Raw genomic sequence first — 24,744 nt, forward strand, 5'->3', positions numbered from 1 at the left:
GAGGCCATTAAAAGAGCTATTTGCAACAAGTAAGATATTAATTGTTCACAACTTTTACACAGAACTCCACTTCAAAATGACAGAAATACATTTTTCATGATTGCTTCTTGGTTTCAGAAAATTATGTTCGAAGAACTGATCCTGAGAATAAAGTTATTGACGGCTTAAACAAGACATTCTGTTGGTTTCAGGTTGTGCTGCAGCTTCACTGGAAGACACACGGTGTGAAGGGTTCCAACCTGCTAAGGGGCAGGGTTTTTTTTCTGCTAGTTCTGGATCCCAGTAAAGCAATGTTTTAGTTAGAATACTGATCTGGGTCTGAAGCAGGTCAGGTGGAGCTCGGTGTGTCGTTGTTTTTGGGAAGGAACTACTGATGGACCTGATGATGCTGTAGTTATAAATACTGCAGGATAATGCAGCACACATTTCTGACATCAGCTCAACTGACAAGATTAGATGCCACTCGTGTTTGTTTTTCATCCACATCCAGATGTTTCCCATTTGGAAGGTCTTATTTGTGTTGTGGGTATTTTTTATGGTCAAACAGTGAATCCTTTATGCTTTGCTGTCTTAAAATAAATGGTAATTTAAATCATGAAATCCACACCTCCCTTTGCACAGTACTTGATAATAATTACCAGTGGAAGCTTGGACTGAGAGGCTCAGTAAGGAGATAATGACCCAGACAAAGATCTTAGTTTCACAGCTCTTTGATGCTAACAAGGACATTCAGCATGTGATTGTTAACTTGTGTGCCACAGCAACAGTACTTTCCCACAGTGATGAAATTTTGCCTCATACAGCGACGGGCGCTCCTCACACAGAACTTCCAGATATTTGGGGAATGAACCAGGACCTGCAACCTGCAAAGGTCCTGAAGTGACCACCTCATCTGTCTGCTTTGGGTGCTTTTACAGAAATTAATTTATGTAACTAATGCACTCAAAGTCCTTCGAAGTGTTTTTATTTTCTTTTTTTTTTTCTATTTAACACACATCTATAAACCATTTTACATTAAAAATGACATTGAAACTCAAGATAAATGCCAATGAGAGCACAATCTGACAAGCGGATAATGTTTTTTTCACCTACAAGATGAGTCCCAAAGAGCTATTTCTGGGCATACTGTAGATCTGATTTAAACTGGAGGAGGATACAGCTCAAAGGAACCGTGTTTGGTTTTTGCTGGATTATTTTCATTTTATCACAACAAGAATTTCAGACTCCGGTAATCTGCTGTAAATTGTTTCTTTTAGGCCTGCCATTCCTCCGGCCCCCACACGTCCAGTTTCCTTTTTTAAGAACTTGACTACCTACCTATTGACCTTATGCTGCTCCGCCTACTTTGCTGCTTCTGCTTTTCAGGCCTTTGGAGGTGCATTACTATTTAAGTAGTGGTGTCATTAACAGACATACAAAATTGTAAAGAAGATCGATCCAAGTTTTGGAACATTCAGCAGTCATAGTGCAACAATCAGCTTGTATTAGGATCCTACATCTATCAGTCATCAGTTACTAATGAAAATGACCTGAAATCACAGACAAAGACATTTTAATTACACCACAGTTTCATAGGCCTCAGCATAGACAAATACTGCATAAAAACTGGACGTAAAACAGTATCGTTTGGTGAATTTTTGAAGTGTAAAGTTTTTAGTAAAAGCCTCATTGTTTCTTTGGTAGTTGTGAGAGAACAGAGCTCCACAGCTGTTTGACAGAATCAGATCTTGATGTTTAAAATACTTCTAATTTCTAAAGTATTTTCTCTCCCACCAAATCACTGCTACATCATCATCTTTTCTCTGAGTTTGTTGTACAACTCATTGTTAATGTTTAGTTAACAATGGCTGAACTAATTTTTGCACCTTCAAGAGTGACGAAGCAAACAACTCTATTGAAAATAACACCAGAAGAATGCTTCCCAATTTCTGCAAATAGGGGCTGGTCAATAAAGACATGCTACCTAGTCAGGTTCATGGATTGGACTAAAGATAAATAAAACAGCAGCTGATATCAAATAAAATAAATAATAAAAAAATAATTGAAAAAAAAACTTTTAGAAGGACAGGAGAACAGTACTGCAAGATCACTTTATCTCCTCAAAGGGGAAAATAAAGAAAATAGGAAGTTTGTAAAGGCTTTTATGCAGTTTTGCAGCTTTTATCCATTCATTTTCTATACCTACTTGGTCCTGTTCAGGTTCATGGGGAACTGGTGCCTATTGCCAGTGGTCATTGAGCGAGAAGTGGGTACGCCCTGGACAGGTCACTACTGTCCATCACAGGGCCACTCAGATACAAGCAATTATGCACTCCCATACCTATGTGTAATTTAAAATTAATAATTAATCTAACATGCATGCTTTTGAGAGGAGAAAGTGGACGAGTCTTATGGACACAGGGAGAACATGCAAACCTCATGTAGAAAGGTCCCAGCAGGGTGTTGAACTTGCAACCTTTTTGCTGCAAGGCAAAAAATTGCCAGTGTCTTAAACCCTGACAAGTAACTGTCCATTGAAATGGTTAGAAACAGCTGTCTCAGTACCATCCACATGAGCAAGAAGAAAATGACTGTCGTTAGATGAATCATCTCATCAGAGGGTTTTATGGGGTGTCTGTTTGGTGAAACCTTTTTAAGTACCTCCACAACAGTTCTACCAAGAGTGAATGCTCTAAGAAGAACAAAACGGTCAGTGAGTATATAAATGTGACAAACTGGCAGAATAAAAACATACAAGAACACAAAAAGAAAAAATGCCCACACTTTGGGAAATAGAAAACTGTGTAAGCAGAAAGCAATTGTAAGAAAATGGAAAACAGAATCAGTATCACAGCTGTATTCTTGGTACTTTGAGCTGCCTTTTTGACTGAGACGGTGTGTTACTTGAAATGTTGATAAGACCTCAAAATATGTACCTCTTTAAAAAGATCTCAGCTAACTCTTCAGTGGAAAATGTTGCTTTGTGTAAACAATTATTTCCTCAATACTAATCATTATTAATTACAGGAAATTACACAAGCCATAATTATTTTCTGTCACCAAGCTGAACAAGTTGCTTGAGAATAGTTGTCGCTAGGTGCTTTGCCAAACTCTTGGGAAGCAAGTTAAAGATTTTTTTTCTTGTTCATAGGGTGTATGTGACTATGAGAGTAATGTGTAACCATATTCTTTTCTCTTTCAGTAAAAAAACATAATTTTGTACTGAAAGAAAAGCTCTCAATTCCCCCTTCACACTGGTTGATGACCCCACTACGATGTGAACCATCCACCACATGATGGATGGTTTTTGCAGCATCTTGGTGAGGTCTTTGGGTGTGTATTAGGAATGCAGTGGGATCTTCATTACACATGATAGAGATTTATAGGTTTACAGTAGTTTTAAGCATGCACAAATCTTCCATAGCAAGGTCTTTGTGGTTTATCATTGCGGTAGAGTGGTACCAATATCCTGGGTGGAGTGTGGAGTTGGTGTATTGATGATCATTTTGTGTTGTTTTTCCCAGTTCATGCACTCTTGGTAGAACTGTTGTGGAGTCACAAAAAATGGATCATGTGGTTTGGTCATCACAAATTTGAAGCAGGTTTAACCACATTGGCCTTATGCCTATACTACAACCATGATTGTGACAAGTTTCATAGAAGCAACCAAGCACAGATGTAATACTTGGGATGTTAGTGTCATGCTAGTGTGGCGTAATATCCTAGTGCATAGTTACATCCTGGTGCAGTCTGAGGGAGTCTTACTAGGGCGGACGTACTAAGCATAAGTAGTAAGATCGTAGCGTCTGCCTTTGCACTAAAGGAAGTTTTCCAAATTAGTTTAATCCAGCCACGTTCAAAAGGTCTTTGAGAGCATAGTGAGGTCGTCATCTAGTTTGAAGGGGTCTTACTTAGGTTCAGAAAATAGTATGTTCCCTCTGGATTCTTTTGTATCCAAATGAAACCTGATATTTAGGGGCACTTTGAACTTTTTGTTGTGTCATGTGTTGCATGTCTGTGGAAGACGAGGATTGATTGGATTCAAATACGAGGTGTAACAGTGTAAAACAAAAAAACAGAAGGGAAAAATAAGTTAAATTCAAGGCCAGTGGTATGGCTGTATATTACCTTCTTTAATCTGAAAAGCTTCTCTTTCCAGAGACTAGCAATTTGTTGCCCTTTGAAAATGATTTGGAGTGCATGTTGGGGGCCCTCTGTGCAGTGGAGTGAGATGGCCTTTAAAAGCCAAGGTCTCTGTCTCACTAACAGTTTAAAACCTTTTCTTTTGGCTTTACGATCTGCTCCTCCCCGGCTGCATGCTAACAATTTAGATTCTTTTCATTTCTGGGATGAATAATTTGTTGCTCTGTCTGAAAAAGATTTAGAGACATTTATGAACAAGAAAAAAAAATTATCCAGCTCTCCAGGCATCCCAACACCAAATGCAATTCAGTTCTTTATTGTTGACACTCTTTGACATTCATTTTTTCTAATTTGTTTTTTTTTTCTCATCAATTTTTGCGACCTTGTAGCATAATGAAAGACGTATACAGTCATGTGAAGAAGAACATGTGTTGGCCATAGAAAAGAGAGAGTCTTGGCCTTTTCAGGGAGAAGGAGAGAAGATTGCATGTTTTTCATGTCGGCAGGGTCAGACCAAAGGTCTGAGAAGACTTCAAAAATTAATAAAAATGTAATTAATTTCTTTCAAGATAGTAGAATGAACAATTCAGTAGAATAGAATAGAACAATAGAGATAGTTATCATTTATTCTTTTGACTTTGTGTCTGTGTTGTTCTTGTTCAAGAGGTCACAATAAACAGAACTAAGACATCAAGTAAAATTACATTAAATTACACTGAATTTTGTGTCTTCTTTTTAATTATTCCTGAAGTGTCTTAACTGCAAGGACACACAGAACAAGCTTCAGGGTCCTTTTTTTAAGATTTAATTATAAGGACCTGAAAGAGTGAGAGTCTGGTCGAGCAGATTTTGTCAGGCATTTAGATTAAAAAGGATTTATATTTTTAAAAAACATGATGACAAAAAAATGTTAAAATAACCCTGAAAGAGAGTAGTTCATAAATCAAGTACTAACATTAATCAGACCTGTACTTGGATTTAATTGAGTTTCTCTTTTTTTCATAATCACCATTTGAAAACAGGTAAACAAAGCCAAAGTACTCAGTTTGTTTTTAAGTCGCACAGCTGACTTCAGAGAGCTTTAATGGTACAACAAAAACATTTCTTAATTTTAGGTTTGATTTACAAAAATATATTTGATTGCATATGCATGTATATATATATATATATATATATATATATGTATTTATTTATTTATTTATTTCAAACAGAACAGACATAAAATATAAACAGACAAAAAAAACTATCATGAAAAAAGAAAACAAAATAAAATAGAATATAGATAGATAGATAGATAGATAGATAGATACAGAGCCCAAAATTAAGCATGCATGTCTTTGTAGCAATGACTCATATGTTCATGTATAGTACTAGCTCTACTTTAAAGAAATCTGCAGACTTTGTAACTTTAAAGTAATTTTAAATGCAAGTTTCACCTGATAGTAGAAAAGCACTTAAGTAAACAGAATGTGGAAGGGAGTGACCATCAACTGGTGGCCCTCATGCAATATTTGGCCTTCGATGTCATTCCAATCCGATCTAAAGAGTAATAAATTATTAATAAAATGCATAAAGACCAGTACAGGGATCAGATGTAGCTCAGCTCAGAAAGGATTAATGATAGCAGTGTTTTAGCCAATCAGAGGGCTTGATCAGAGCACATGATCACAACCTGACTCAGGGCCTGAAACATGTAGCTAAACCCTCAAAGACCATGGCTGGTTAGCGTAGTATCTCACTGTTCTGCAACTGGTTTGCGACTCAAAGTTAGAGGAAAATAGGTACATTTTTTGCTGCAGTCTCACTGAATTCTGAGTGTTTGTGACCGAGTGACCAGGGAATCATTTATGTGCTTTTTGAGCAGCCAGTTTTTGAAAACATGGTCTATTTCTGCGTGCACAACTTGCAAAATTGTATTCTAGGCTGTGCCCATTATTTTGTTGCACACCTCTGCATGTTTTGTACTTTTTACAGCCCGCTATGTACCCACATTGGTAGCTGCCCCCAACTTTATTATTTCATCTACTGGAGTATAGGAGTGGCAGTCTTTAGAGGTCTAAAACCTTTCTCTCAACCAAATTTTGTCCAGTTTTGATAATAATGAACTATTTAGATGTTGTAAAGATGTTATTTAACCCCCCCCAATTTAAGCCCTGTGTAGTGACACTTGAACTTCCAAATTAGTAAGTCACTTCAATAACATATTGCTGCACAGGTATGGTAGGCTAACCTAATAAAGTGGAATGAGTAGCCCAAAACTAATTATCATGAATGAGCTGAACAGTGATTAGCAGTGGTTTCAGACACTTTTGAGAGCCATAAAGTTGTTTTGCAGTTTGAACAGCAATACACTGCAGATGTGTCAGTCTTTGAAATAATGTTTTTATGGTTGTGCCTAACAAAATAAACCTTGTTCTTTAACAAAGCACTGCTTTTGGTTCTGTCCCCCAGGCATTATTATTGTTTAACTTAAAAATATCATGTTCAATATGTTTCTCTAATTTATTTCACATAATAAATTATGTGAAATGAAAACAAAAATCTTTTTTTGCTATTTTTCACATTTATTACAATAATTCACAGGAAGAGTCACAACATTTCTTAATGAAAAATGAAAATGTAGTAAATTTTTAACACATTTGAAAAGTAACAGAGCAAGGTAAATGACAGCAGAAATTTCAATATTCCATCCACCCGTCCATCCGTCCGTTCATCCATCCATCCATCCATCCATCCATCCATCCATCCATCCATCCATCCATCCATCCATCCATCCATCCATTCATCTTAGTTCTCTTAATCCTGGTCTCTGTATCCAACACTCATTGGATGAGAGGCAGGTACACCCTGGACAGGTCGCCAATCCATTGCAAAACCACAATTAATTAAAGGCTGGCCCCCAAACTGCTTGCTTCAAAAACTTCTGCCCTTTGTCCAAATTTTGTTTATGTTCTCTAGTGTACTGTTTGCTTCTTATCCCCAAATCAAATGTAATTCTTTTAAGCAGACTTTCAGCTCTTTCTGGCATAATGTGGAGATTGATTGTAAAAAACTAATAATTGGTGATGTTTAGGCATCAAAGCTATTTGATTTGGAAAAGGTACAGTCTAAGAAAATCTTAAAGTGTCTGACTTTGGAGTGAGACTTAAATTCTTTTTTTTTAAGATTTAAGACAAAGGAGTGCACTATGTCCCAGTTCATCACCAGTGCAGCCTGTCATTCCCAGTCTGCTCCTGTGTGTTTTACCCTGTCACACTCCTACTGTTTCCCACTCTAACAAGGAAGGTAATTGGCTGAAAATAACAGAAAACACTCAGTACCACTCCCATTCTTTAATACTTAGCAAGTCAACACTATCCATCTAGCCCCAGCCACCCCCTGATTTAAGTAGTCCATCATTTGCACAACTCCCCATCTTTCCTTTAATTGTTTTCAATTAGCTTCTTGTTAATTTACGCCTGCAACTCCTTTCCTTCTCAGTTTCATCTTGATCCGAGAGGCTGCTGAGAGGGTGTGCATGCAGAATCACGGGAACAAAGGACGGAGGGTGCTGTATCTTACTGTTAGAGGTTAAAAATGAAGATGACGAAGGAAAAAGCTTTCTATTCTCCAGATCAACAGCAGAGGTTCTTGGGCAGCAAAAAAAAAAAAAAAATACTTGCAGGTGTCGTCACCATGAGGGGAGGACAGAGGATGAAAGGAAGCACATTGTCATCCTCCTTCCTGTTCTCCATCACATAATGAAATAATTAGATATTTAGTTGGCTAATTGGAGTCTTTCCTTTTTTCTCCCTTCCTCCCACTGAGACATTTGGTTGGCTGCTGAAATGAGGAGAAAACAAAAGGCAGCAGAGATTCAGAGCAGCCTCACCGAATATCCCCAAATCCACTGCCTGCCCCAGTGCATCATGGGGAAAACAAGGACCCAAACTTGCCTTGTCCTGTTTGCATTTTCTGATTCAGCCATGCATATACACATTGAGTATATTTGTCTGTACTTCGGAAGCAGGGAGAAATTTGCTCTACATATCTAGTCATTTGCTGTTTAATATAAGGAGGTGATCTGTCAACCAATCAGAGACCTCAACCTATTTTTTCTTTCTCCTTTTGTTTTCCAAGTCATGACCATGTTGGAATTTTTAAAAAGAACACTGTCCAACCTAAAATCTATATTGTGACAGAGTGTGTTCTGAATTTGATGATTTGCAATTTTTTTTCTTAAGAATACTGGTTGTGCTTGTGGCGTTAGTGTGCTAGTTGCACACATCTCCCTCCTATAAGCTTGTCATCGGATACTTTTGAGAAATTGAGTTGAGCTGATATTAAGTATTTTGTTTGTCAAAAAGCAGTCAGATTGAATCGACACACCATGGTCTTTTGGTTGGTCATGTGCTTTTTTTTTTTCATTTCTGTGCTTGTTTGAGTATCTGCGTTCTACCACGCCTTAGGCCAATCGTGCACATATTTGCTTTGTTCATTTTCCTCTTCAGTCTCCTTGACACACTCCCACACATACACAAACACAAATACATGCTCATACGTGTTTGCATACACACACACACACACACACACACACACACACACACACACACACACACACACACACACACATACACACACACACAATGCACATACCGTGCCAGAGGTGGATGTGCTTCTTATTAAACAAGCTTTTGTATTTGTATATGTTCTTGCACAGACACAGAAATCATTCCACTGTTCCACTGAAGTTTGTTTTCCTGCTGAGAGAAGAAAAGGTTTTAGTTGATCTTCCTTCAGCAGAGATCTTTATGAATCACTGCTATCTCTTTGTTCTACTTCTTTGAGTTCTCACATCACATAAATCCAAAGCATGATAAGAAATGGTCTGAAATACAGAGATACATGTCAGAAAAGATAAAAATTATTGTAAAAATAAATATACTTCACATACAGCTAAAATGAAGCCTTAAAATCATCTCTACTTCTAAGTTAAGCATCATACAGTGTGTTTGACTGAGCAGCACATGTTTGGGGATTATAGTCGTCACAAAGTGAACAACCTAAAACTCAGCTTAGTTCAACTCCTGCTAATCCTACATTAACATTTTTATGGCCCCATCGGGATTTTCTTTCACTTTACAAAACTTAATTTGAAAGGCACACACATGACAGATGATCAAACATACTACCCAGGTCCGATGTTAGGCTGACTTTTACAGGATATCAGTGTAAAAGTCAGCGACACAAAGTCCAGTTAACTCACCTACTTAAAGTAGAAACAAACTCAGGTATTGATCCCATCACGCCAGTATTGATACGATCCAACACCAACATTGGTATCATATGTTGGTGTAGATTCTCAGTCATCCAGATCCAAATGTTTTTAAAAAGCAGCAACTGGATTTCTTTTCTGTAGCTGAAGACGTGCAGAGTTCTGAGCTTTAAACTGCATGATGTTTGTATTGATAAATCAATATTAGGATTGATCCACACAACTCTACTTCAATGATGTAAAAGTCTGAAGAAATGCAATGTGACTGTTCAGACTGAGGTCACTCTGAAAAACATCAGATATGTATCTGATTTAGTACTATATATGAAACTGACCTGATTTGGAAAAAAAAAAAAACAGATTTGTCACATTCAGAGTGTCATAAAAAAATTTTGGACCACTTTTGCCTGCAGTGTAAGCATAACCTAACCTTTTGGATGAAAGAGCTTTTCTGAATTTTTTTGCTCAAGATGTAAGTATTCTTGTATTATTTATTAAATTATGTTTCAAGTGTTGTGCTATTACCATCATATCACTTCTAGATAGCTTTGAACTGCCTCCGATTGGAGAAATAGAGCTCAGTCCGAAGATTGATGAGTTAACAGCTTGTCAGAATGTGGCAGAGATCAAAGTGGATTTCTGTGGTCTTAAAACAACTCCAATTTTCAAAATGTCACAGTGGTTCAAGCAAATACTGTTGCTTAAATTTTTATGTTGCTGTAAATTTCACATTACAAGATTATTTCAGCAGAAAGCTTACAAAATTCCTGAAGGACGTGTCCCCAGTGTGCTAGTGTAGATTCTCAGTCACCCGGGTCATGGTAAATTCAAAAAAGGTTAAAAAACAAAAACAACTGGACTTCTATTCTGTAGTTGAAGATGTTTCGCTTCTCAGCCGAGGAGCTTTCTCAATTCAGAAATAGAGAGTGTGGAGTTGAGCTTTTAAAGCTGAGATGTAATGTAAGCAGGCCCCAGACTGCACCAGAAGTGATACAACTTGCTGCTACTGCTGTTATTTGCCCTTAGTTATTGATGTTTGGATAATTACTCAAGCAACTCTTGGAAAAAATACATTTAAATATATTATATGCAGAAAACCTGTTTTAAAAAATATCTGTTTGAACCTGTTTCAAAAAATTATGACAGATATATCATGACGCTTTATTTGTTTTTTAACACAAGAAAATCCAGACTTGGTATGTGTTTAGCCTATAATAAACTGAAGTTTTCTGTGTCAGTATGATTAGAAAGGTTTTTATTTGGGAACACTTCATACTTGTTGCCTTCCTGTTGGAATGATGTTTTCACACTGCAGGATGTATCTGGACTGTTTATAATCCTTTGGATAGTGTGTCAAAATGGCAGCCCTAACAATGTTGACCACGCTGACGAATATTAACGTAACTTAAAAAGGATGGACCATGCTGTACTCAGCAACACATTAGACATGCTGTATTAGTCTTTGTAAGGAGAAGCCAAATCACAGTAAACACAGAAAATTTATGAAATAAAATGCATTTATTTTTTCACGTTTCTGGTTGATGACTTGTCGTGTGACATCCTCATGTCATTCCTAAACTGAGTCACCTCGTCGGGTCCATCATTGTCTTCAGAGCGGATTACATGTTTTGCTGTGTGGAGGTTATAATCAGTGTCAAAGTGCACAGAGTTCCAAAGAATAATGTTGTTGCATGGAATTATGTTATTTTTACACCAACCCCTTTGGTAATTGCTACAGCTAATTGGAACTGCTCTGGTACAGAGAGTGAAGATCAGAATGATCAGAGAGGTCTGCACCATACAATGTGTGTGTGTGTTTGTTTTTGTTAACCTTTTAGGACCATTTCTCCTATGCACACCAACTTGTCAGGAACCACTGCTACTTTTGGGGACCAAAGCCCACTGTATGTATGTTCAAACACCATTTTTGGGTTAGGGGTTAGGTTTAGGGCCAAAGTGTGAATTGAGTTGTGCTTTGAAGCATTGAAAGCCGTTTGTCCAAAAATGACTAAATGTCTTTGGTTACTTTTAGACTAAAGAAAAAAAGTGACTCTAATGGATTGCGAAATATTTTTAAATCTAGTAAAATAAGTCTAACAACAGCGAAGTGAAATAAAGCATGGTGTTTGCTGCTGTGACTGAAAGAAATATAAGTCAGACATTCAAGCTCAGACAATATCAGTTCTTTGCAAAAAAGGCTTTTTTTGCAAGGTTACCTAATAGAGCAACAGAAATGTCTGGAAAATAAAATATGAAAGAAAACATTTTTAAAAAGCTGAAAACTTTTCAGAGAATTCCAGCAATCAACACATTCTGATGACAGCTGTTGCTTTATACTTTTTCTGATGGCTGTTCACAAAAAGGATAGTTAGGAAGCCTTATTAAGGGAGCCTCACTGCTTACTGAAACACCTTTTTTATTTTTTTGCCCACTACTCTTTCATTTCTGTCATGATTTTCAATTTGCAACTCCTCGCAGTTTTAGAAAACCCAATACAGAAAATACATCAGAAGTATGGCTCGATCAGTAATTGTGTGCAATGACTTTTGGTAGCTGTACATTGTACGGTGTAGATGGAATTTGAAAAAAAAAAAACAAAAACAAAACATAAAAAACAAGGTTAACAAAAGTGTCCACATACTCAACAATTTGAGTTTGGCAAAATGAACATCCAGCCCTTTTTTGGAGCTCAGAAACATCATTCAGCAGAAACATCATTCTGCTCACAGTTTAAAAATTTATAAAATCTGGCTTATAGTTTTTGCAGTCCATGTTTGTTTGAAACTTACTTTCAGGCTGCTTTTTGTCTGCCTCTCATTAACTCAGCAGTCAGGGAGTGAGAGACACAGTTGAGACACAGTACCATGGTGACCACAATGAGCCACTGGCAGCAGCTTTGACATTTCTTTCCATCTGGTTCTCATTTTTGTAAGCTTAATTTATTACAAAGTTCTCCTGGGCAGCAGCTGCATCGGCACCCTTCAAAACTTAAGAGATCTTTGAGTTTGTTTGTCGGGGTTGTAATTTTGAATCTGTTTGTCTTTATCTGTATCTGTGTCCATTAACCTTTCGCTCCAACTTCCACTGATCAGATCAAACTTGGATTTCAGATTAAGTCGGTCCGTCTTTCTTAAGAACCAGTTCTGAGAAACCTAAGCCTATAGCCTTCGTTAACCCTGATCCCCTGTTAGGGTTAATTAGGTATTGATTTGATCAGGACCAGGCAGGAAGCACACTTCTACGGCCTTTAGTCATACTAAATTATTAATGCTGTTGCAGCACTACACACAACTTATGTTCACTGGTCACAAGAAAACCAAACACGAGTTTCTCTGCGGTGCATCTCTGCGTCCCTGTTTGCCTTCCCTCCCTCTCCTCTCTTGCTGAACTCAGATTGATTGCACTGTTTCCTTTAGTGTTAAGTTTCTCTGTGCAGCTGTAAGGAATGGATGAGATGCACCTTCTTGACATGCGTGCAAGTGTTTGTGTGTGTGCCTGCTTTGATTTGACAAGCGTACGCTTTGGGAATTTTTGAGCAGCTTTGCAGCTCTCAACGGACTCCAAAGCACTGTAGCAACAACATCGGGAGTGTATTAATTAATTAATTTATTATTTTAAATGTTTCAGAGCAACACTGGTTGGATTTCCCTGAAGCCATGATGTTGCTTCATTCATTTACTGCAGTCCATTTGTAAGACGTGCATCCAGTAAACCTTATATCTCCCTTTATCATTTTGTGCATATCTGAACTGTGCAGTTATTCATTTATTGATAAGAATAATATGATTTCTCTGGGAAAAAAAAACTGACAAGCCTGATAAGGTTAGTTGACAATCTGTAATTCTCAGATTCCCCAGCCTCTTCCTGAAAAGCTCTCCATAAACAGGATGCAAAAAAGGAAATATGTCATAGTTTTGGTGTTTTGTTTGGTGGTTTTGTATTTCTTGTTCTGCTTTGTTTGTCTTTTGGATTTGTGTTCATCTCTTGTCACTTTCACCTCCCCAGTAGTTTTCCGGTTCATGCCTGCCACGCCCACCTCACCTGTTCCTTGTTGTGTCACAGCTGCAGCCAATATTCATCCCTCCCTCAAGTCTTTTAAAACCGGTCTCTGTTCTTCACTCCTCACTGGGTCATTTCATTCCATTTTGTTAAGCTTGTTGTGTTTCTCGTTCCTCCATGCCTTGTGTTGCTTTTTGTAATTTAGTTATAGTTGTTTTTGCTGTCAAGTCAGCCTTTTGTTTTTGTTATATTTTGCTTTAATAAATTAGTTTTATTTTTAAACATGAGTCTGCACTGGGTTCACCTCCGTCTCCACGCCTTATGACAGAAAAATTTAGGGCCTTATAAAATCTCTTTTTGTTTGTTTGTTTTTCAGTTTTCGTTTATATTTTTCAATATTCTGTATTATTTTTTTATTTTTATGTAATTCCACGTTTTATGATCTTACCAACTTTTCTCACCTAAAACGTGTCCTATTAATATATGGTGTATTAATATAGTTTCAGTAAGTAAATAAGAAATATCTAAAATGTTATGAATGTTTGAACAAAACTACAGCAGAAAGTAAACCATTTAAATTTTCTGGTGAATACCTTCTACCTGCTACAACACGAAGGCTTTGACTAAAGCTAATGATTATTTTTTTCTCAGTGAATATCTTCTTCTGCCCATGCAGCTACAAAATATTTAATAAACTCTAATTTCTGCTGATATGTTTTCATGTGGACATGTTAACTGAGGTAAAGTTACTGCTAGCTCACCTCCTCTTTGTCCTGCTCTGACTTTGACTCAGTTCTTTCAGTTCCAGTCAGTCGTGTGCTGACAAAACTCACTGTAATGTTGTTCTCCTCCAGATATTGTTCTGCTATAAACTTTGCTCTTGGTGTTTAATATGCCGTCTAGATGCCTGCGACAGCCCTATTTGCCTCCACTCTCTGTAATTTGCCCTCCTCTGTAATTTGTTCGCCCATTTCAGGTTGTACAGTGGATTTAATTTTTAACGTTCAATTCTGCAATGTTGACCAAGTTTTCTACATGGCAGAAATCATAGGGCCCCACTGATTTCTTCTTTTCTCTGCTTCTTTTGTTAATGCCTGCCACTTTTACATGGTTAACACGCAGTATATGCTTGTTTTAGTTGTGTGAAAACTATATGAGGATAAAATTAAAGACTACTCTTCCAGTGCTCCTTCAAATTGTGGATCAAAAGAGCAGTTTTACCTTGGAGTGTTCTAAACGTTATGTGTGTACCAATAAAAAGGTTTCTGCCTTTTTTTTTGCATGTGTGAGCTTCTTAAAAATTGCCATGTTTATTACGCTGTTCTGTGCTTGCTAGGTCTAGGATAGTACTGTTGGTAGATTGTTTTTTTTTTAATTTATTTGTTTTTTTTAGCACACACTCATTCTGAGGCTTCAGCTGATTCTTGGTCAGAGGTCTTTTCAAACATCCACATATTTCTAAGTTAGTAGTTGGTTATTCGTCCTCTCTGATGCACATAGATCAAATTTGTGTCATGTGACTCTTTCCTCCGAAGCATTTATGTGTCATTATTTTGTGTGTATTCTTGTGTGTGTTGATTTTGTTAAGTTTGCTGCTCTTGGCTTTGATGCTGAACTGTGAGAAATAAAAGAGGTGACACAGTGGAGCTTTCAGAGACCACTTCTATATGTGTGCAAAAAAAAAAAAAAATATATATATATATATATATATATATTCATGTGCATTTTGCATTGCAATATACTGTCAGAATCCCAGTTGCCGCAATATATGTGTGTGTGTGTGTTTGTGTGTGTGTGGTCTGTCTTTACCATGTCAAGTGTAAATGCTTTTGGGCCCGAGTGTGTTCCCAAACTGGCCTACATTTCTGGAGCTTTTTGCCCGTGGCCCAAGAGACTTTGTCATCACTTTTTTATCTTATCTAACCAATCATATCCCTCAATCTCATTTGCCCAATCACAGCTTTGGTCTCATGGGGAAGGGGGAAGGGGGAAGGGGGGACTTCTACTCTATTTGGGAAGCTGCTGAAGAAGAGTTCGTGGCAGACTGAGCACTCACCATCCTATTGGTCAAATAATGTGGGGCCATGTAACTTTCAGAGCCAATTTCAGCACTAAAACCCCAATTGCTTCCCTAACTTGAAAGGAAAGTTGTATCTGTGTGCAGCTGAAGAGCAGGCTTTTGAAAACTCTTTGAAGCTTTAGTTTTTTTGTTATCAAAGCTGTCTTTGTAGGTTGCACGAATTTTGAATGTGCAGGTTTAGGGGAACTTGTTATGTGTGTGTGTGTGTGTATGGGTGTTCTCCATCATATGCAGCGCTCTGCAAATTTGAGAAATGTGAAAGAGTTTTTCTGAATTCATCTTTCTCTCATATGCTCACACACACCTCACATGAGTGACTCTGTTCATTGGTTTGTAGCAAACATATTATTAAAACACTGCCAAGGTAAAGATATTTTGAAGTGGGTTTGGTGCAAATATTATGAACAATTTATATCTTACCTGTTGTTGATAACTTTTTGAACAAGCTCAGTTTGAATAAATAGTTTAAGTCTGCCTGGACTGATGAGCAAACGGCTAGTCCAAAGTGGATTGTTGCAGTCCTAAAACAGCTCCAATCTCCAAAATGTCACAGCAGTTTATACAAATTTTTTTTATATTTTTTAACTGACCACCCTCACCTTGCATTACATGGTTATTTCAGTGAAAATATTTTGAAATTGCTGATTGAAGTTCACTACCTAGGCTGGTGGAGAAGAAACTACCACTTGTGTGACTAGATGTTATCCTAGCCTGAATGAAGATTGTCCAAAAATAATAATTTCCATTTGTGTTAGGTAAAATAAATCTCTCAAATAAATATTATATCATTAAATGAAACTGTAGATATGCTGACTTACAAGATGTTTTCCATTTTTACGTAATAAACGCTATCAGCTGGTTTAAATTTTGACTTTGTTTAAACAAAATTTCACTTCATTTTCAAACTGACAGACGGCACTGTATTCTAACCTTTTCATTTAAGGAGAGTCAAACAGCAAAGCTTGTTTCAGCATCATAATCATCGTCGTCATCATCATCATGGCTCTAATGGGATTTAATTGTCTCATATCCTGTAGTCATTAGAGCAAAACTAAATAACAGTCTTTCTTTTTCAAACTAACGGAAACACAGCAAATTCTGAGCACATTTACCATTGTCAGTATGAAACTTATAAAAATGCCCCCACCCCCACCCACACACACACACACACACACACACATGGCTCGCAGTGCTGTTGGTGCAGTGGAAGCTGAAGTGTGACGTGACGACGATTGTAACGATTTCTAAGTGAGAAATACATTTCTGTGCAGGCTCTGGTTTATTCCTACCATGGCCTCGGGCGTTCACCTTTAGCACTCAGAAGTGGCTGCTCTTGAACTATGTGTGCACTTATCTGTGAGTGTGTGTGTGCGTGCCCCATTGACCTTTCTGCTCCCTGATTAAAATGCATACATTTACGCACATATATACACACGTCTTTGTCTTCGTTTCTCTTCTGTCGGCCTCCATTTCCATTTAACAGCGGATGATGGGGTGGGGGTGGAGAAGAAAGGTATGGGGGAGGAGGGCTCAGGTTGAAAATTACAATATGTATTTATGTTTCTCTATATGCTGTTGCTTAGCAACAGCAGACTGAGGGTATTTACAGTTAATAATAAAGTGAGTGACATTAGCTTGGTGTATTAAAGGTAAAGCGCTCATTTGCTTTAAGACTATGGAAGAAAGACAAAAGTGTGCATGAGTGTATGTGTGTGTGTTTCTGTGTGCATGTACAAGTCTTTTGTACTTATTGTGTATGCACAATAAGCACTCACTGAGCCTTATCTTTTGTAGAATTTTCAGTGTGCTTCTGTTTGCCTTTGTGCCTAAAGAGCATTTGTTTGTGTCTGTGTGTGTATAAGCTTTCACCTCATTGTGTCTATGTGTGTGTGTGTGTCTAGAAAGAACGTTTTAACCATTGTCTGAATGTACACGTTTCTGTGTGTAGAAAAATAATCACGATTGCTGTATTTGAAGTTAGCATAAATCTGAAATAAATAAATGTTTTCTCACATCTGTAATTCACGTCATAATTTCAAATTACAAATCATACAGTGAAGCCATGTTTGTTTTGGTTTTTGATTGTATTTTTGTTGTTATTGTTGTCATTTGATGAACAGTGAGAAACTGTGCATGCCCCATGGGAGAAATACTTTCTCATCATGTTTTCTTGTTAAGAAAATAAAATAATGGTAAAGAAAGTTTTCTAGCACAAATATTACATTTGAAAAAACAGCACATTAGTAAAATCCTCATCTTTTTTTTATCCTACAGGCTTTGAAAGCATCTTGGAGGGCTTGTTTGGGCCGGGACTAGTCAAAGATATCACTCTTTTCCAAGGTAAGCTCACACAAACATTTGATGTGTCTAGCGGTTTAACATTTACAGTTATCATAATCAAATAAGTCAGAATTTAAAGGACTTTCCCCCCATCTTTTATACCAAAACAAATTTACTTGATAAAACTGATGACCAGAACCTGTGATGTTGAGCAGAAATACACAAGTACATCAATAAACAAATCAATACAAAAAAAAAATTATGTTACAAGTGCCAACACAGAAGGACTTGAAATCCTCTCCATCTGAAGGAGCTGTTCTGTGGATTGACTTGAATTTTTGCTGTGAAACCAATAAACAAATTAAATCACACACGCAGCAGGATCCCTACCAGTTTAGCCATGTGTTTATTCAGTGTCAGGGACTGAATGGATATTCAGTAATAAAAAAACAAACCAGCATCTCTCCTGCGTTAAGCCTGAAGACATTTATCGCCATGCCGACAAAACCAACACTGCTACAAAAGAAAAAAAACACTTGAAATACAAAACAATATATAATTAATTCATACAATACCCATCTTTAATTTATGCCCAAACCAAACAGGTGTTGTTAAACAGAGCTGGAGAATAAAACCCAGCTGCCTGAACCAGCTGAGCCGAACAATTTCTAATACTCTCTGTGACGGAGTTCTGCCAGCTAGAGACGGTTTTGATGCATGAGGAACTGGTGAATAGCTAATCACAGTGGAAAGAGTCTAAAATGGATTCATCATCAGAGAATGACCAACAACATAACAGGTGTCTGATCTTTTTCAGTATTAGATGTCTTTGCAGTTGTCAAGCTGTGGCTGTTTTTTAGATTCAGCTTCCAAATCAAAGGTGGATATGTCACTGAACTTTGATCTTTATGACTCCAGAAACCTGTTGTTGAATTTTAGTTGTATTTTGATAGTAACAATAAAAAAATGTAGTTTTAAAAGGGCCTCCCAATCCTGAGCATCTCTAACTAAACACTTCAAGCTAGGATTAAAACGCCTTCTTGCCATTGCTATTATTTATGGAAGGAATAACTCCAAGCCTCCTTTATCTTTACGATGTCAGCTTCATTAATGACTTCCCATGTCATCAGGGGACAGGGATGGTTTGATTGGTGATTTATACAACAGCTATTCATCCATCTTCTACTACTTATCCTTGATTGAGTCACGGAGGCAACATGTCCAGGAGAGAAACCCAAACATCCCTTTCTCCAGCTCCTCCTGGAGGATCTCAAGGTGTTCCCAGGCCAGAGAGGATACATAATCCCTCCCTCCCTGGGTCTGCCCCGAGGTCTCTTCCCAGTGGGACATTCCTGAAAAATCTCCAAAGGGAGGCAACCAGAAGGCATCCTAACCAGATGCCAGAACCAGCTCAACTGGCACCCCTCCCATAGAATGCCTCGGGGACCATGGCCATAAGCCTTCTTCAAATCTACAAAACGCATGTAGACTGGAGAGACAAACTCCCCAGACCCCCTTAAGAACCTCACAAGGGTGAAGCTCTGGTCCACTGTTCAACGACCAGGACTAAAGCCACGCTGTCCGCATGGATCCATGGTTCGACAATCGGTTGGAGCCTCCCTTTCAGCACTCTAGAGTAAACTTTCCTGGGGAGGCTGAGAAGTGTGATCCTTCAATAGTTGGAGCACACTCTCTGGTCTCCCTGTTTAAAAATGGGAACCACCACCCCAGTCTGCCACTCTGCAGGCATTGTCCCAGTCCTCCATGCGACATTGAGGAGACGTGTTAACCATGAAAGCACAACAACATCTAGAGCCTTCAGCAATTCAAGGCAAATCTCGTCCACCTCTGGTGCCCTGCCACTGAGTAGCTTTTTGACTACCTTGGTGACCTCTGCCATGGTAATGAACTTGTCTTTCCCTGAGTGTTTAAACTCTGCTTCCTCAAAGGTGGACATGGTGGATTACGGAGATTCTTGAAGTGCTCCTTCCATCGCACAACAATATTCCCAGTCTGGGTCAGCAGTTCCCCACTCAGACCAAGCATGGCCTGCAACAGTGCGAGCTTTCCCTTTCTGAGGGAAAACCTCCATGAGGCAAATCAAAAGTCCTTCTCCATGGCCATGAAGAGCTAGAGCAGGCTTAAAAATGGTCTATGTGGCTGTATTGAAGAATTGTTTTGTAAAAAGAGCTTTAGAACAGTGGTCTTCAATTAAAATACAGCTATTCCACCTTGTGAACATTTTCTTGAGCAAAGGTACACAGGAAGTAAAAATTTATATATAATGTATATAATAAAGTAAAGAACTTAAGAAATAGACATGTAACAAGACTTGTCTTTTGAAAAACAATCAAATTTTTTGTTTTCCCTTTTTTATGTATTACATGTAAATAGCAGTTATCATAAAACCTCTGGCCATGTACTCTTCATCAATCCTTGAGTTGTTAAGGATTTTTATCTTAACTGTCCAGCATGACTATCACTTAAAAAAATCTATTCATGTTATCAAGGTCTGTTGCTGAACAGTCAGTGAGTGGATCTGTCAGACTGGATTTATAGATTATTTTCTGTGCCCCAGGTCAGATTTAGTGGTAACAACTGCCCAAATAATTTGTGTTAAATTTTAAAGTTGTTCTTTATGTTGTAGAATTTACCAATTGCTTCTGTTTATGAACAAGACACATAAGTTTTAAACTCTCCACAGGAAGAATGAACATATAAGAATCCATCCAGTGTGAATAAAAACTTCTAGTTCTCCTTCCAACTTTTTTTTTTAGTGGCAGTGATGCAAAGTTTCTTCACTCGTGTCGTTTTATTAAGCTTGATGACTAGTGGCTTCTTCCGTATTTTCCAGTATATAAGGCGCACTTAAAGGCCTTCAATTTTCTCAAAAAACCACAGTGCGCCTTATAATCTGGAACGCCTTATATATGTAAGAAGTCGTAATGTTTTAGTACAACTTTGGTAAACTACAAAGCCACACCACTTGCAGCATTAGGCCCCCACATACTCCTGCGTACTCCGCGCATACTGTCCGCATCACTGGACGATGAGGAAGACATCTCTTGCCTCTTAGCTTTCAAAAAAAAAAATACAGTGCCTTTAAGTTAACCCTGTTTCTTCACCACCAGGGCAGCCACCGCACACCTGTCAGTGCTCTCAGACAGCAGCAGTTGTGCTACGTGCTGGCACCGATTCTCACCTGAGAGCAGTTAGTGTGTCTCTAAAAAGACGGGGCTGTTTTGTTTTTGCTTAATGCGCCTTGTAGTCTGGTGCACCTTATATATGACAAAAGTTTGAAAATGGACCATTTATTGACAGTGCGCCTTATAATCTAGTGCGTCCTATAGTGCAGAAAATACAATCCACTTAAAGAGCCACTATGTAACAATTTCCGACATCTAGTGGTGGTTTTGCACTGTGACCATCTTAAACGTCATCTTTCGACTATGTAGCGTCAAATTTTATCTTTATCAGTTGGCTGAATTGTCTGCTGAGGAGCAACAAATGATTTCAAGATTAGCACAAAGACTTTTGGTCTTTATGGGCAAGTTTGTTCCTTAGAAAAGCCATAACAGAGTTTATCCTTGCTTTCTACCATCACCTACCTTAAATTCACTTTGTCACCTTTTTGTTTTCTTGATGATGCTCCAGTTTTAAAAATGTGTACTTTAAACCTTCCTCAAAACAGTATCCAAACCAGCTGGTTCCTTCTCTTTTGTCTTTGACAACTGCTCTTCCTCTGTGTGGAAGGACAAATAAAAATAATAGAAAATAAATTGTAGTTAATTTTCAGTTAAGAACTACAATACAGTTTGTTCTGACAATTAAATAGATAATAGTTAGGATGTATTTGTTATAATACAGTATTTTCTTTCTTTGTTGTTTTTATTATTTTTACACACTTGAATCTTAAAGTGGCTGACACAAATTTTATCATTTTGACTTTGGATTATATCTAACATTTTACCTTCTGGACAAAATATTAAAGGTCATTTTAAAGAATGAAAGTGTCCATCACTAATTCGGAGCCTCAGATTGCAAAAAGAACTTCACTTTTTGCCTCCAGTCATTTATTTTTGTGCGTTGTTTGCATAATTATCTAATTTTGTGATTTTTCAATACTGTGTGTGTGTGTGTGTGTGGTGGTGGTGGTGGTGGGTGGGTGGGGGGGTACAATATCTGTTATAGTCAGCCAAAGCTTCCAAGCCCAGCACCTTCCTGTGCAGAGTGGTGCAAATCAAATCCATATTTGATTTGCACCACTAACCACTCGGCTTCCTCCCTCTTGCTCTCTCTCTGTCTCTCTCAGAAACAAGGTCAACATGGCGTCCCAGAGTCATGTGACCCATCCCCCCACCAACTTAAGGCATTTTTAGAATATTTCGGGCATGTCATTTTCAGTCGTGCATTACACTTCCATATGTATACACACACACAAGTAAAGCTGACACATGCTCAGTCACAGAGGCAGTGAAACCTCACACACACACCCATGCCACTATCAATTCAAACAGACATAAAAGCTGCATTTTATGACTTGAAAAAAATAAATTGTTATTAAGTTGTTTTGCCATACATGGTACTCATCTTAGTCTGTTTGTGGGGTTCCCACATTCCCAGCCTTCCTTTTGGTTCTATGTATCGGTAAAGAGCTTATTGAGAAAGAAAAGTGGTCATATGTACTCCAGCATCTTTTTTTTTTAGTTGTCCATCATGAAAAATCAAATAACTTTTATTTTGATTGTAGACATCCATTTGGAATGTCATTATCAACTAAAGTGTGATCCAGTAACGGGTTCTGATTATAAATATTAGTGTGGCGGACATTAATTTCCTGAATCACTAACCACACAAATTTTAAAATTTGCGTTACATTTTGTGTGAAGACAGACAGGATATATGTTGCTTAGTTTTTATTTTGTTGTGTTTTCTGTACAAAATTGTCTTCTTTTTTCTTCCTCCCACAGCTCAAGGTTGTATCTTGAATCATAAAAACAATAGCCAAAACCAATAAAACAGACTCCTTCCACACCTCTGTGTGAAACTAAAGAAGTCATGCCGGAATGTATTACTCCTTTTGCTTTAAATTTCTAACATACGACCAAGACTTGATTAAGGCGAGATTACAAGTTAGCGACACTAACCATCGAGCTAGCACAGCCTCATACTTTCGGGCGCCACATAATTAGTTAAATAAGACCCACCTATGGGAGATCTAAATGTAGATTTATAGAAATAAAAGCCTACTATACTGAAGAAAATGTCACACTGTATATCTCCCTTCTGTCTTTAGTTTCCTGTGTTCAGTTCATGTCCGATCTGTCTCCTACAAACTGCTGACTGATAATTTATCTTCTAATTTTAGTCTCACAAGTCTCATAGAAAATCTTCACTGTTGGACACAGCAGATTTTTCTGCTACTATTCCTGCCTTAATTAAGACTGAGGGTTTTTTCACAAATGGAGAAAAACGGGTTAAAAAAAAAAGTGTAGTAGTGTAGATACTGCTATTCAATCAGGTCGCATCCAAAATACAACAAAATAGTACATAAATAGCATACACGTTGCTATATATAAATAAATTTTATAAAGAATGGACTAAGTCCAGTGTACACTGATGTATTTATTTTTTTACTCTGCTCTCAATGGTACATTTTCAGACTGTTTCTATGCACAGTCTTGCATGTAAATGTTGTGTTAGAATCTTACGTCTTAATGCACATTGCAATAATATTCGCCATTATGAATGAAACATTCACACGTTTACAAAAACAGGTCGCCGCAACACTAAGCTGATTAAATGCATTCAAACAGGCCGCCTGTTGACCAGGACCACAGAAGCGTAAAGCCTCATGTAAACAACGTCAGTGTTGTCTTTATTCAGGCAAACTTGCCCACACACGCACACGTGGACCATAGTGAGAGTGAGGGGTCAAGTTAGCAGTGGGACTTGAGCTAATTGGTGCCTTCCCAGGGATCTTGTAAGATGCACAACCACGGGGTTCAAGGACAGCTCACCTGTGACCTTTTCATTACTGCAGCTGACAAAGATAGAAAAAAGAACAAAGAGAGAGCAGTGACAAAATCTGCTTGAAGTGTCACAGGAAGCTGAGAGGAAATTGTAGCATGATTGGGAAAAGCAGACATGTCATCTGCTGCATTTTAGACTGCATTTATAAATTAGGACACTACTCATATGCACAAGCTTACACACAGCAGGAAAAAAGGAGACCAGGCAGAAAACTAACAGAATGTATTATCTAACCTATCTTGTTCATACTGACACCAGATTATAGCAGTATCAATAAAAAAAATCATACTAATATTTTTCCCATGTCATTTGGTGCTTTTCCAATACATGTTACAGAACTATTTGAGTTTTTCTGGTTTTCTTTTGTAAGTTGTACCCACATGGCTGATACTAACCAAAACTAATTAATGTGGTTTTTTTGATATGATCTTAGTCAATGTTACAAAAAATCAAAGCTGGTAATATATAACAACGTACAAACACCACAAACTGCTGATTGGTCAAAGACAATGAACACCATGAGCATTTAAAACCACTACTCTGTAGCAGCTTACACAACACTTACTTGTTTTCTGAGACGAGTATAAAATCCTAAATCACAGTCCTCCTTCCTGCCTGTTGACAGCCTACTCAATGCAATAATTACACTGTACCACTTAGCAATACTATATAGTAAGTAGGGCTGCAACTAACGATAATTTCAATAATCGATTAATCGGGCGAATATTTTCTCGATTAATCGATTAATCGGTCATCTTGGAATTCATTCATTCATTAAGTCATTCATTTTGGCCCACATAAAAAAGTTATCTGTATGTAAAGGAGTAGGTTGATGTAAAACTTTTACTACTTTCTTATTTTTAAATAAATCAATATAAATTCAATTCAACATTCTCACTTTATATACTTAGCTCTCAAGCAGAAAATAACAGTAGCTTATTTACCACCCGTGTTTCACATCTCTAAAAAACTTACA

General features: G+C 37.6%; 1 protein-coding gene across 1 annotated transcript in view; it reads left to right on the forward strand.

Moving 5' to 3' along the window:
- lcor (ligand dependent nuclear receptor corepressor) overlaps positions 1-24,744 on the forward strand; it is a 123,832-nt gene that overhangs the window by 47,375 nt on the left and 51,713 nt on the right. Inside the window, exon 2 of the mRNA XM_017435580.3 lies at positions 17,730-17,795. Within this exon, the coding sequence (XP_017291069.1) occupies positions 17,730-17,795 (66 nt within the window). The remainder of the gene's footprint in view (positions 1-17,729; positions 17,796-24,744) is intronic.

This window comes from Kryptolebias marmoratus, linkage group LG3, assembly GCF_001649575.2.
Source record: "Kryptolebias marmoratus isolate JLee-2015 linkage group LG3, ASM164957v2, whole genome shotgun sequence".
NCBI classification, from domain to species: domain Eukaryota; kingdom Metazoa; phylum Chordata; class Actinopteri; order Cyprinodontiformes; family Rivulidae; genus Kryptolebias; species Kryptolebias marmoratus.